Below are 14735 nucleotides of genomic sequence, written 5' to 3'. Positions count from 1 at the left end.
CAGGGGCCCTGGGGAGCAGTGTCCCTGTGAGAGCAGGGGACCATGGCCCTGGGGAGCAGTGTCCCTGTGAGGGAAGGGGACCGGGGCCCTGGGGAGCAGTGTCCCTGTGAGAGACCATGGCCCTGGGGAGCAGTGTCCCTGTGAGGGAAGGGGACCGGGGCCCTGGGGAGCAGTGTCCCTGCCAGGGAAGGGGACAGGGGCCCTGGGGAGCAGTGTCCCTGCCAGGGAAGGGGACCATGGCCCTGGGGAGCAGTGTCCCTGTGAGGGAAGGGGACCGGGGCCCTGGGGAGCAGTGTCCCTGTGAGGGAAGGGGACAGGGGCCCTGGGGAGCAGTGTCCCTGCCAGGGAAGGGGACCATGGCCCAGGGGAGCAGTGTCCCTGTGAGGGACAGGGGCCCTGGGGAGCAGTGTCCCTGTGAGGGAAGGGGACCGGGGCCCTGGGGAGCAGTGTCCCTGTGAGGGACAGGGCCCTGGGGAGCAGTGTCCCTGTGAGGGAAGGGGACCGGGGCCCTGGGGAGCAGTGTCCCTGTGAGGGAAGGGGACCGGGGCCCTGGGGAGCAGTGTCCCTGCCAGGGAAGGGGACCATGGCCCTGGGGAGCAGTGTCCCTGTGAGGGACAGGGCCCTGGGGAGCAGTGTCCCTGCCAGGGAAGGGGTCCCGAGCCCTCGGGAGGGGTGGAGGGGGACCCCTGGATCGGGGGTGTCCGGGAGGGGAGGAAGGTCAGCAGCAGGGAGGGGCCGGCACTGTGGGGTGGCCCGGGGGGTACCGAGGGGTACCGGAGGGTACTGGGGGATACCAGAAGGTACCGGGGGGTACCGAGGGGGACTGGGGAGTACTGGGAGGTACCGGGGGTACCGGAAGGTACCAGGGAGTACCAGGGGGTACCGGGGCTACCGGGAGGTACTGAGGGGTACTGGGGAATACTGGAGGGTACCGGGAGGTACAGGCGGGGTTCGGGGGTACCGGGGGGTACAGGGAGGTACCGGGGGGTACCGACGGAGTTCGGGGATACCGGAGAATACCGGAGGGTACTGGGGGGTACCGGCAGGGTTCGGCGAGTACCGGGAGGTACCGGGGGGTACCGGGGGTACCGGCGGGGTTCAGGGGGTACTAGGGGTTACCGGGGGGTACCGGGAGGTACCGGGGGGTACCGGTGGGGTTCAGGGGGTACCGGCAGGGTTCGGCGGGTACCGGGGGGTACCAGGGAATACCGGAGGGTACTGGGGGGTACCGGCAGGTACCGGAGGGGTACTGGCGGGGTTCGGGGGGTTCGGGGGTTCGGCTCCGCTGCCATGGGGCGGTCCCGGGCCGGGGGGCGGTGGCAGGGGCCGGGCCCGGCCCCTCCGGCTCGGGTGGGACGGGAAGGGGAAGGAGCGGAGAGGAAGAGGAGGAGTTGGGCTGCACCTGGGTGCGCGTCATTACTCGCGGGTGCCGATGGCTGGGGCAGCCGAGCCGGCGGGGCTGCGCGCTGAACGGTGAGAAAAGCGCATTGCCAGGGACTCCGAGCGGGGGAAAAGGGAGATGTGCAAAGCAGGAGTGTCCTCCCTGCGAGACACGCGGGGCACCCGCGGCTGGGGCGCCCTGGGGATGCGGGAGGATGCTGGGGATGCTCAGAGATGCAGGGGGATGCTCGGGGATTCAGGAGGATGCTGGGGGTGCTCAGAGATGCAGGGGGATGCTCGGTGATGCTCAGGTATGCAGGGGGATGCTCAGGGATGTTGGGGATGCTCAGAGGATGATCGGGGACGTTCAGGGATTTGCAGGGATGCAGGAGGATGTTCAGGGATGCAGTAGTATGCAGGAGGATGCTCGGGGACGTTCGGGCATGCAGGAGATACTTGGGGATGCTCAGGGATGTTCAGGGATGCAGAAGGATGCTGGAGATGCTTAGAGGATGCTCAAGGATGCAGGAGGATGTTCAGGGATGCAGGAGGATGCTCAGAGGATGCTTGGGGATGTGCAGGGATGCAGGAGGATGCCTGGGGATGTTCAGGGATGCAGGAGGATGCTCAGAGATGTGCAGGGATGCAGGGGGATGCTCAGGGATGCAGGGGGATGCCTGGGGATGTTCAGGGATGCTCAGGGATGCAGGAGGATGCTGAGGATGCTGCAGGAGCTGTGCAGGGACAGCCCGACCTGGCTCTGCTCCGTGTCATTCCTTGTCCCCTCAGGGAAGCAGGGATGAGTTTGGAGGGAAGGGATTTGCAGCCCTGGGCAGGGCGGGGGTTCCCCTTGGGGCTGATACAGGAGAAAATTCATATCAGGGAGAAAACTCAGAAAAGGGAGAAAATTCAGCCCTTTTTTTAAACTTACCACATAAAGTATTTATGTTATTAAATGTTGTTATAGTCACAATTTCAATGATGTAAAGAGCTCAGCAGAGTTTTGCTGTAGGACCACCTCGGCTGCTGTCTTGTAGCAGCAAGATCAATAATCTCATTTTCCTGCCGTTCCACAGGGTTGTTCACTCATGAGTTGTTTTTGCCTCGAGCCACAGCTCATTTAGTTGTGGCTGACACCCTTCTTGTTTGGTTTTCTTTGGGTTTTTGGGGTTTTTTGGGTGGTTTTTTCTGGCTTGAGGGACAAGGCAAACGTGCTGTGCAGCACCAAGTCAGCGTGTGACCTTTACAGCCCGTTGCCAGGTTGGTGCCTGGGGAAGGGAGGGAGGCTTCCCAGGGATCAGCTGAGCAGTATTTAAGAAGCACTGGCATCTCTGATGTGGAATTGAAGCCCAGAGCCAGCCATTCCCTTGAGATGGCTTAGATTGAGATGCCCACAAGGGTTTGTGTGTCACCCGCTTGCCACAGCAGCACAAATCACAAGGCATTGCCTGAGCTGAGCAGGATCCTCACAGACTATCTGCATTTTTTCTGCTCTTAATCAATTCAAATGCCTTGGCAGCTTTTTCTGCTGGGCCTCTGTGTTCCTTTCCTTCATCTGGAGTTTCAAAGAGGGTCTGGGTTGTTTTTTTTTTCCTCCCCCAAATACAATTTTTCACCTTTCAAGTGATGCTTCTTCGGTGTCCTTCATCATTCTGTAGCCTACGTGGAGGTGGCAGGTGTAATATGAAAAATTAATTAACATTCTTCAGATGACCCTTCCTCCAACCTGGCTGACGTAAATGAAAGCATGGCAGAGTTCCAGTGGAGATGTGGGAGTGTTTTGGGTTTTGGAAGTGGATAGAAAATAATTGGAGAAAAACAGTAACTGGCACTGGTGGTTGAATCTTGTTAAATCGTCTTTGCCAGGTTTGGGAGTTTAATGAAAATATTATTATTATTATTAATAATAATATTATAATCAATATTATAATTATTATTTAATTAAAATATTGTGGCTGAGGGAAGGGGTTCCTGGGTCAGACCCTTGTGCTCAGGAGGGCCCTTGGTGCATTTTATTCCTGGGACTGCTCTTGGAATGTGCAAACAGTGGCACTTGCAGGGCATGCTGTGAGCAGAGGGAGAAGCACGGTGATTTTCATGACCTGTAAGCAAGAACTGCTGCTTTTGATTATTTTTCAAACACTCTGCTGTCACTGGGAAAGGTTTTTTGCCTGAAAATATCCAGAGGAGTTGTACTCATTTTTCCTGCAGGGCTTGGTTGCTGTCATAGCTTGGTGTTGAAGCTTTTTGTAGTTGGATTTTTGGGTTTTTTTAAGCAAAATATTTTTTCTTTTAAATTTTTGAAGTAGTCTCAGTGTGAGGGCAGCACTCCAGGCTGGAGGTGGGATTCCTTCCCAGAAATTCAAATTGCAGTGATTGAATCCCACATCCCTCGTGGGGTCTCTGCTCCATGGAGGACCCCAGAGCCAGCCTGGGAGTGGGAATTTGGTTCCTTTTTGCCCCTTTTCCCTCCTCTCACCCCTCCCATGCTCAGACAGGCTCTATGGATAAAATATTTGTGTATTTATAGTGGTGCTGACATCTGAGGAGCTTCCTGTGTCCCGTTCCTGAGGTGGTGTCTGTGCTCCAAAAAAAGATTTCCCCATTAGAACCCAGGCAGGGAAGGAAGTTTGAGCCATGTGGTGTCTGACAGATAACTGAGAGCCCAGAGCTCTGCACAGGCACCAGCACCATCAGCCTGCTCTGGAAGGAGTGCTGGGAGCTGGAATATGGATAAATTCCACATTCTCCACTGTGTTTTGGCTGAAGGGTTGAGGAATTACTCAGTTTCTTGTTGAAGTCCTTGTTGCTGAGAATTTGAAACTTTCTGTGCTGGCAGGCACTGACCCCCACAAGAACACTGCACTGACCTGAGGCTGTGGAGAAGCTTCCAAAATTTATTAGCACTGGGATTATGGGTGTGGAGTTGGTTGGAAGTGTGTGGTGTCACAGGGTGGAAAACTTGAAGTTAAGGGTTTAGAATACAGTAATAGATGTAAAGCAGGATGGAGGTTTTAGGGTGGAGGCTGCTCCCTCTTCTTCACCTTCTTCTCCATGGGTTTGGGTGGTTTTGTGTCACTGGATAAAAATCCACATTACAGGGCATGGGTGGTTGGTTGTTGGGTTAAAAGTGAAAATAATTGAGGTGTCATTTCTTAATTGGACAGTTTATTCTTAAAAGGCCTTGTAGAGAGAGCTAGTTAGGCATTGTGTTGCTTGTTAGTGAAATACTGCAGAACTCACCCCTTGTGAGACTGTAATATGGATAAGAAATTATTCTTATGGATAAGAAATAAAGGATCTTCTTTATTTCTTATCCATATTCCCATCTTTATTTCTTATCTTATCTTCTTTCTTCTTATCCATATAAGCAATAAACACCTGAGTGTGAGCACGAATTACCGTCTCAAGAGCTTCGGTCCCTGCCAGAGGCAGAAGAGAAGCCAGACCCAGCAGTTTGGTGTTGGTGTTGGTGGCCTTGGTGCCCCCTGTGCCCTCTGAGCAGCTCCTGGTGTTGTCTCACCCTCCCAGGTGAAATGTCCCAGCTGAGGAAGCAGAGGGAGATGGACACTGAGCCCTGACTGCCAACCTCAGGCAGCAAAAAGGGCGGCAAAACCCAGGAGAGAAGAACCCTTGCAGCTCCCATCCCTCCCCAGGTACGTGCAGCCATTCCTGGAAGAACATTTCCTCTTTAATCCCATTTAATAATTTCATTTCTTTTCCCTCTCCCCACGGCCATGTGCAGCCTGGGCAGTGGTGAAGAGGTTCAAAAGCAGGAGTGAGTGGTGCTGGCTGTGCTCCAGCAGGGAAGGGGGTTACTCACAGCCCATTGCACAGCTGGCCCCAGGGCAGCTCTCCCTGCTCCTGCCTCAGCCTGCAGTGCTGCTCCACAGAAACTGCTGGGGCTGGGATCCACGGGGGAAATGGAAATAAACCTGGGGGAAAATGGAAATAAACCTGGCTTAACTTGGGGCTAGGGAGCTGGGCTTAACTCAGGCCTAGGGAGCTGGGCTTAACTCAGGGATTGGGAGCTGGGCTTAACTCAGGGCTAGGGAGCTGGGCTTAACTCGGGGCTAGGGAGCTGGGCTTAACTCAGGGCGAGGGAGTTGGGCTTAATTCAGGGCGAGGGAGCTGGGCTTAACTCAGGGCTAGGGAGCTGGGCTTAACTCAGCACTAGGGAGCTGGGCTTAACTCAGGGCTAGGGAGCTGGGCTTAACTCAGCACTAGGGAGCTGGGCTTAACTCAGGGCTAGGGAGCTGGGCTTAACTCAGGGCTAGGGAGCTGGGCTAGAGCTGGTCCTGCCCTGGGCCTGAGGGATGGCTCCAAGGCGTCCTGGGGCATCTTCAGCCCAAATTCCCAGCTGGATTCCCAGCTGCCCTCATTCCCAATTGCTCTCATTGCCAATTTCTCTCATTCCCAATTCGCCGTTTCTCATTGCCAGTTTCTCTCATCCCCAAGTTCTCTCATTCCCAATTTCTGCTTCTCTCATTGCCAGTTTCTCTCACTGCCAATTTCTCTCATTCCCAGTTCCCAATTGTTCTTATTCCCAATTTCTCTCATTCCCAATTGTCAGTTTCTCTCATTCCAAATTTCTCTCATTCCCAGTTTCTCCCATTCCCAGTCTCTCTCTTTCCCAATCTCTCCCATTCTCCATTCCCAGTCTCTCCCATTCCCAGTCTCTCCCATTCTCCATTCCCAATCTCTGCCATTCTCCATTCCCAGTTTCTCCCATTCCAAATCTCTCCCATTCTCCATTCCCAGTCTCTCCCATTCCCAATCCCCAGTCTCTTCCATTCTCCATTCCCAGTTTCTCCCATTCCCAGTCTCTCCCATTCCCAGTTTCTCCCATTCTCCATTCCCAGTCTCTCTCATTCCCAGTCTCTCCCATTCCCACTTCCCAATCTCTCCCATTCTCAATTCCCAGTCTCTCCCATTCCCAGTTTCTCCCATTCTCCATTTCCAGTCTCTCCCATTCCCAGTTTCTCCCTTTTTCAGTCTCTCCCCCTCCCAGTCTCTCCCATTCCCATTTTCTCCCTTTCCCACTCTCTCCCATTCCCAGTTTCTCCCATTCCCAATTCCCAGTCTGTCCCATTCTCCATTCCCAGTCTCTCCCATTCCCAATCTCTCCCATTCCCAGTCCCTCTCATTCCCAGTTTCTCCCATTCCCAATCTCTGCCATTCTCCATTCCCAGTCTCTCCCATTCCCAGTTTCTCCCATTCCCCATTCCCAGTCTCTCCCATTCCCAGTTTCTCCCATTCCCCATTCCCAGTCTCTCCCATTCCCAGTCTCTCCCATTCCCACTCTCTCCCATTCCCAGTTCCCCAGTGACAGACACATAACCTGTATCAGGAGTTATTAAAACATCAAAAACTGAAACTTTTCTGTGACCATCCAAGCCCAGAGGTGCTGAACGCTGCAGCTGCCCGCCTCAGCTTGGGAAATTTAACAAAAAATTTCTATTTTTGTCATTTAACAAAAGATTTGTATTTTTTTCTTCTGAAAGCAGCCCAGAAAATGGCCCCAGGAGCTCCAAGAGAGGCAGGAGTGTGGAGGCAAACCCGAGCTCTGCTCTTCAAGAATTGCCTGATCAAGTGCAGGACCAAGAAGAGCAGTGTGCAGGTGAGGGGGCTCCTCGCAGGAATCATGATGAGGTTTTTGAAATATTCCATTTTTTTTGTGCAGGAGATGCTTTTCACTCTATTTTTCCTGTTCTGCTGATCCTGATGAGTATATTTTGAGTTTTTTTGAACTTTTGAAGCACTGAATTTTGAAATATTCCATATTTTTTTGGTGCACACGGTGCTTTTCCCAATGTTTTTCCTGTTCTGCTGATCCTGATGAGTATATTATGATTTTTTTTTGAACTTTTGAAGCATTGAATTTTGAAATATTCCATATTTTTTTGGTGCACACGGTGCTTTCCCCAATGTTTTTCCTGTTCTGGTTGATCCTAATCAGTACAGAATGAATTTTTTTAACCCTTTGAAACATTGGATTTTAAAATATTCCAATTTTTGGTGGACAAGGTGCTTTTCCCAATGTTTTTCCTGTTCAGGCTGATCCTGATGAGTACACAATGAACTTTTTTCAATCCTTGAAATACTGAATTTTGAAATATTCAATTTTTTGGTACAGGAGGTGCTTTTCACTCCATTTTTCCTGTTCTGCTGATCCTGATGAGTATATAAAGAGCTTTTTTTGAACTTTTGAAGCACTGAATTTTGAAATATTCCATATTTTTTTGGTGCACACGGTGCTTTTCCCAATGTTTTTCCTGTTCTGCTGCTCCTGATGAGTACACAATGAACTTTTTTCAATCCTTGAAATACTGAATTATAAAATATTCCATTTTTTTTGGTACAGGAGGTGCTTTCCCCTCTATTTTTCCTGTTCTGCTGATCCTCATGAGTATATTGTGAGCTTTTTAAACTTTTGAAGCATTGAACTTTGAAATATTCCATATTTTTTTGGTGCACACGGTGCTTTCCCCAATGTTTTTCCTGTTCTGGTTGATCCTAATCAGTACAGAATGAATTTTTTTAACCCTTTGAAATGTTGGATTTTAAAATATTCCAATTTTTGGTGGACAAGGTGCTTTCCCCTCTGTTTTTCCTGTTCTACTGCTCCTGATGGGTACACAATGAACTTTTTTCAATCCTTGAAATACTGAATTATAAAATATTCAATTTTTTTTGGGACAGAGGTGCTTTCCCCTCTATTTTTCCTGTTCTGCTGATCCTCATGAGTATATTGTGAGCTTTTTAAACTTTTGAAGCATTGAATTTTGAAATATTCCATATTTTTTTGGTGCACACGGTGCTTTCCCCAGTGTTTTTCCTGTTCTGGTTGATCCTAATCAGTACACAATGAGTTTCTTTAACCCTTTGAAACGTTGGATTTTAAAATATTCCAATTTTTTGGTGCACATGGTGCTTTTCCCTGTGGTTTCCCTAAATCTGGTTGATCCTGATGAGCCTGATGCACCCTCACAGGAAATATGATGAGGTTTTTTGAAATATTCCAATTTTTGGTGCTTTTCCCTCTGTTTTTCCACTTCTGGCTGATCCTAATGACCCTATACTGAATTTTTTTAACCCTTAAAAATACTGAATTATAAAATATTCCATTTTTTCCATACAGGAGGTGCTTTTCCCTCTGTTTTTCCTGTTCTGCTGATCCTGATGAGTATATAGTGAATTTTCCTTAACCCTTTCAGATACTAAATTTTGAAATATTTAATTATTTTTTTGTCCAGGAAGTACTTTCCCTATGGTTTCCACTAATCTGGTTGATCCTAATGAGTACATCATTAATTTCTTTGATTGTTTGAAATACTAAATTTTAAAATATTCAATTTTTTTTTAGTACAGGACGTGCTTTTCCCTCTGTTTTTCCACTTCTGGCTGCTCCTAATGACCATATACTGAATTTTTCTGACCCTTAAAAATACTGAATTTATAAAATATTCCATTTTTTCCTTACAGGAGGTGCTTTCCCCTCTGTTTTTCCTGTTCTGCTGATCCTGATGAGTATAAAGTGAATTTTTTTGACCCTCTCAGATACTAAATTTTGAAATACTTAATTTTTTTTTTGTCCAGGAAGTGCTTTCCCTATGGTTTCCCCTAATCTGGTTGATCCTAATGAGTACATCATTAATTTCTTTGATTGTTTGAAATACTAAATTTTAAAATATTCAAATTTTTTTTTGGTACAGGACGTGCTTTTCCCTCTATTTTTCCACTTCTGGCTGCTCCTAATGACCATATACTGAATTTTTCTGACCCTTAAAAATACCAAATTTATAAAATATTCCATTTTTTCCATACAGGAGGTGCTTTTCCCTCTGTTTTTCCTCTTCTGGCTGATCCTGATGAGCATGATGCACCCTCACAGGAAATATGACGAGGTGCCCAACACAGACCTGGGCCCCCTGGACCCCTCGGTGCTGGTGAATTTTGTCATTGGCTACACCCCCCCCACAGCCCTGGCTCGGGAGATCATGAGGAAAGTGGCTTCTGACAACTTTGAGGATGGTACTGACACCTTAAATCTTGGTTTTTTCCCCATATTTCCTCCTCCCTTTGAGGAGGAATACAACATTGTATTTTTAATATTTTAACATATTTACTATAATTTTATATTTAGATTTGTATTTCTATTTATAGTGTATTTCTATTTTTATTACAGCATATTTTTATAATTTATATTTATTTATATTTTTTCATTTTATATTTCATATTTCTATTTTACTGCTCCCAGGCCTCATCACTGAGGAGTATTTGAGTGAGGAGGAGCTGGAGCAGGCGAGTTTTCTCAAACCCTCCAACTTTGTGGGGGTGGTGTTCAAGGACTCCATGTCCTACCAGCTGAGGTTCCACGACTCCATCGCCATGTCCTCCATCTACACCGAGTCCAGAGGTAAACCTGCAGGGGACAAAGCTGCAAAACCATCCCAAAATTTCTTTTTTTTGGCCTTTTCTGGCCTGGTGTGGCATATATTGGTTTGTGGGGGTTGTTGGTGGTGTTATCAGGGAGTGGAGCAGCTGTAACTCAATTTTTTGGGATTTTAACGTGGAATTGTGGCATGGAAGGGCTCCTGAAGGTGATTATTGCCTATTTAATAGTAAATCCATATAGTAATGGTAATCCAGAGGTAAACCTGCAAGGGAATAAACTGGAAAATCATCCCAAAATTTCATTTTTTGGTTTTTTGTTTCTGGACTGGTGTTGCGTTTGTGGGGGTTTTTGGTGCTGTTACCAGGGAATGGGGCAGCTGTAACTCAATTTCACCTGGAATTGTGGCATGGAAGGGCTCCTGAAGGCGATTATTGCCTATTTAATAGTAAATCCATATAGTAATGGTAATCCAGAGGTAAATCTGCAAGGGAATGAGCTGGAAAATCATCTCAAATTTTCCTTTTTTTTAACCTGGTGTTGCGTGTATTGTTTTGTGGGGTTTGTTGGTGCTGTTATCAGGGAGTGGAGCAGCTGTAACTCAATTTTTTGGGATTTTCACCTGGAATTTCACCTCCTGGGAGGTCTCCTGGAGATGATCATTCCCTGTTTCCCCTGCAGCCGCGTGCTCCAGCCTGCGCAAGAGCTGCGAGTCTGTGACCTACTGGAGCTCAGGCTTCACAGCCCTGCAGGCCTGCATTGATGCTGCCATCATCCAGGTGAGGAATCCCACAAAACCCATAAAATCCCACCCAAAACAATCCCATAAAATAGGGCTGGGAACACACAAACCCTGAGAGGAAGCCCTGAGGGAGCTGGGGGTGCTCAGCCTGGAGCAAAGGAGACTCAGGGGTGCCCCCATCACCCTCACAGCTCCTGAAAGGTGCCTGTGCTCAGCTGGGGCTGGGCTCTGACACAACCAGAGCACACAGCCCCGAGCTGCACCAAGGGAAATCCAGGTTGGAGAGCAGGGAAAAGTGTTTGACACAAAGGGGGATAAAGTTCTGGAATGTTCTGCCCGGGGAGCTGGGGGAGTCCCCATCCCTGGGGGTGTTTAACAAAGCCTGGATGTGGCACTGGGGGCCAGGGTTTGGGTCAGGGGCTGGGGCTGGGCTGGACTCGATGGCCTTGGAGGTGTCTGACAGCCTGGGGATTCTGGGAATTCTGTGAAAATCCCACAAAATCCCATTAAATCCCATCCTCACCCCAAGGAAGGGCAGATCCAGGGGCTGCTTAATCTGCCTGCTAATCCTGGGAGATGCTGGGTGAGATTCCAGCTGGCCTCTGATGACAAGGCAGAACTTTTAGGGTGGTTTGGCCATGTTTTGTCCAGCACTGTTTTGTCCAGGACTGTTCTGTCCAGGCACCACAGGGAAAAAGCCATAAAATCCCACAAAATCCCATCCTCACCCCAGGAAAGGGCACATTCAGGGCTGCCTGCTAATCCTTGATCTATCTGTCAATACTGGGAGATGCTGTGTCTCAAATCTCAGCTGGCATCTGATGAGAAGGAAGAAATTTTGGGGTGGGTTTGGCCATGTTTTGTCCAGCACTTTTTTGTCCAGGACTATTCTGTCCAGGTACCACAGGGAAAATGCCATAAAATCCCATTAAATCCCACCCTCACTCCAAAAAGGGCAAATCCAGTGGCTGCCTGGGTTGTTTAATCTATCTGTCAGTCCTTGGAGATGCTGTGTCAGATCCCAGCTGGGATCTGATGAGAAGGCAGAAGTTTTGGGGTGGGTTTGCTTGTGTTTTGTCCAGGGAAAATCCTATAAAATCCCACAAAATCCCATCCTCACCCCAAAAAAGGGCAGATCCAGGGGCTGCCTGCTAATCCTTAATCAATCTGCTAATCCTGGGAGATGCTGTGTCTCAAATCTCAGCTGGGATCTGATGAAAATGCAGAAGATTTGGCGTGGGTCTGGCCATGTTTTGTCCATGTACCACTGGGAAAATCCCAGAAAATGCCACCCTCACCCCAAAAAAGGGCAGATCCGGGGATTGTACGGGCTCCTTCATCTGCCTAGAGATGCTGTGTCAGATCCCAGCTGGGATCTGATGAGAAGGGAGAAGTTTTGGGGTGGGTTTGGCCATGTTTTGTCCAGCACTGTTTTGTCCAGGACTATTCTGTCCAGGTACCACAGGGAAAATGCCATAAAATCCCAAATAATCCCATCCTCACCCCAAAAAATGGCAGATCCAGGGGCTGCCTGCTAATCCTTAATCAATCTGCTAATCCTGGGAGATGCTGTGTCTCAAATCTCAGCTGGCATCTGATGAGAAGGAAGAAGTTTTGGGGTGGGTTTGGCCATGTTTTGTCCAGGACTCTTCTGTCCAGGTACCTCAGGGAAAATGCCATAAAATCCCACAAAATCCCATTAAATCCCACCCTCACTCCAAAACAGGGCAGATCCAGTGGCTGCCTGGGTTGTTTAATCTATCTGTCAGTCCTTGGAGATGCTGTGTCAGATCCCAGCTGGGATCTGATGAGAAGGCAGAAGTTTTGGGGTGGGTTTGCTTGTGTTTTGTCCAGGGAAAATCCTATAAAATCCCACAAAATCCCATCCTCACCCCAAAAAAGGGCAGATCCAGGGGCTGCCTGCTAATCCTTAATCAATCTGCTAATCCTGGGAGATGCTGTGTCTCAAATCTCAGCTGGGATCTGATGAAAATGCAGAAGTTTTGGGGTGGGTCTGGCCATGTTTTGTCCATGTACCACTGGGAAAATCCCAGAAAATGCCACCCTCACCCCAAAAAAGGGCAGATCCAGGGATTGTACGGGCTCCTTCATCTGCCTAGAGATGCTGTGTCAGATCCCAGCTGGGATCTGATGAAAATGCAGAAGTTTTGGGGCAGGTTTGGCCATGTTCTGTCCAGGACTGTTCTGTCCAGGATTTCCCCAATCCTTTTGGGTTGGATTCTGAGGATTTGTGTCTCCATTTGCATCCCAGAGATGCTGAACATCCAGCACAACCCTCCTCAAATGCTCCCCCCAAAATGCCATTCCAGGCAGAATTTACCTGCAAAATTTATTCTTTTGCTGTCACTGTTTCTCAGCAATTTTTCCCAATTTCCCTCCCCTCACCCTGCTCGTGCAGGCAGCAAATTCCATCTTTTTAAATGACAGAAATTCCACATTTCCTCATTTCATCCCCAGGCATTCAGGTGTTTTCCAGTCTTGCTTTTGGCCTGGAATTTGGGGTCAGGAAGGTTTTGGGCTCTCCAGATCTCCAGGGTGGAGGGGTTGGGATGGGGTTGAAAAATCAGGAAAAATGTTAAAATAACTTTTCCTCCTTTTCCTTCCAGCTGAAGACAAATCATTCTGTTTGGGAACAGCTGGATCTGACCAGAGCCATGGTTATGGGAGAGGCTGCAGTGGTGGAAATTGATAATTTCCCTCGTGCAATCATTTTAATTTACCTGGTGATTGCATTCTCCCCCTTTGGGTATTATTTAGCAATTCACATCGTGGCAGAAAAGGAGAGGAAGCTGAAGGAGTTCTTGAAAATTTTGGGACTCCATGACACTGCCTTCTGGTATGTGAGTGTTTGCTACAACCTGTTCCTTAGAAAAGAAAAAAAAAATTAAATATATGTAAAGGGAAAAAAATTAAATATATGTAAAGGAAAAAAAATTAAATCTATGTAAAAAAATTATTATATTAAAAATTATTATGTTAAAAAAATTTCTAGTTAACCTCTTCTATGGCACCCTCCAGCTCTTAAATTGTTTTCAGTCTTTAAGTGAAAAATATTCACTTAAATATTGATAAATACAAATAATTTAATTATTTGTATTAACAAATAATACATATATTGATAAATACAAAATATTGATATTCTGTACAATTAAACAGAGAGACACTTGCAGTACCATGAAAATATGAATATTTTAATAAGTAATCCTGCTGCATTTATTAATGTAAAGCTACACCAGATTAGAGGGATTAAACTCATCATGTGTGAGGTTTTATGGAGTTTTTTAAGCATTTTTGGCTCACTGCCTCCTTCCCTAGAAGCTCAACAGGTAACCTGCAGCCTGGCACACAATTAAATGAACCCAGCTCTATAATTTGAATGTGCCAGAGCAGTCTCAACAACAGGTTTTCAATTGTTTCCTCACCCTGATGAAAATTGGCCTGGGCAATAGAATATTTCATTTTTCTCCCAAATGATGTGTTAATTTGAAACCATTGATAGCTGAGGGGATAAAACCAGGTTTGGCTTTGCCCTTTCTGGCAGGGTTTTCACCCTGCACTGAAAATCCACCTGGGGTGGTTGGAATGATTTATTTTTCAGTTGTTTCAGAGGAAATGTGTCATTTTCTGCTACCTGCACACAAACCACCCCTGTTTGCTGAGGTCAGAGTTGCTCCCACACTCACAGCTCTGGTTTTCAACAGAGCAGGATTTTATTACCCTGCCCAGCAGCCTCTATTAAACTTTAAACAGAATTCCTTGAATTATTGAAACCTACGACTCTGTTACCCTCTTTTGCCCATACCAGGGAATTAATTATGCAAAAAATAAAGGTGAATCACCTGATTGTGCATCTTTGACTGCCCTGGGTCTCACTGTGTGCTGAGAACAACCCCAGGATGTTCACTACAGCTCTTTGACTCAGGTTTTGTTACAAACAGCTTTTTTATTCATGTTTTATTGCACACTTGCCCTTTGGTGCAGTGAGACACAGAGTTAGAAATTAACTTGGGGTAGAAGCCTGTGTGGAATATTAAAGAGTGCTGGGTTTTGGAATATGTGGAATTTTAAAGAGTGCTGGGTTCTGGAATATGTGGAATATTGAAGAGTGCTGGGTTTTGGAATATGTGGAATTTTAAAGAGTGCTGGGTTCTGGAATATGTGGAATTTTAAAGAGTGCTGGGTTCTGGAATATGTGGA

At 47.5% G+C, this 14735-nt stretch overlaps 1 protein-coding gene across 4 annotated transcripts in view; it reads left to right on the top strand.

The window, feature by feature from the left end:
• Window positions 1-1352: 1352 nt before the first annotated feature.
• Window positions 1353-14735, top strand: part of ABCA5 (ATP binding cassette subfamily A member 5) — a 48276-nt gene continuing 34893 nt past the window's right edge. For 2 of the 4 annotated variants that reach the window (XM_077188135.1, XM_077188132.1), the window contains exons 1-7: window positions 1353-1473; window positions 4912-5036; window positions 6888-7000; window positions 9210-9414; window positions 9641-9799; window positions 10457-10554; window positions 13145-13374. In XM_077188135.1, coding sequence (XP_077044250.1) covers window positions 6896-7000; window positions 9210-9414; window positions 9641-9799; window positions 10457-10554; window positions 13145-13374 — 797 coding nt within the window. In that variant the 5' untranslated portion in view covers window positions 1353-1473; window positions 4912-5036; window positions 6888-6895. Of the gene's footprint in view, window positions 1474-4911; window positions 5037-6884; window positions 7001-9209; window positions 9415-9640; window positions 9800-10456; window positions 10555-13144; window positions 13375-14735 lie in introns of all 4 variants that reach the window. The other 2 variants (XM_077188133.1, XM_077188134.1) reach the window with 2 other exon arrangements.

This window comes from Agelaius phoeniceus, chromosome 19 (assembly GCF_051311805.1).
Source record: "Agelaius phoeniceus isolate bAgePho1 chromosome 19, bAgePho1.hap1, whole genome shotgun sequence".
NCBI lineage: Eukaryota > Metazoa > Chordata > Aves > Passeriformes > Icteridae > Agelaius > Agelaius phoeniceus.
Note: the sequence above shows the minus strand (reverse complement) of the source record. Positions and strands in the feature narration are given on the sequence as shown.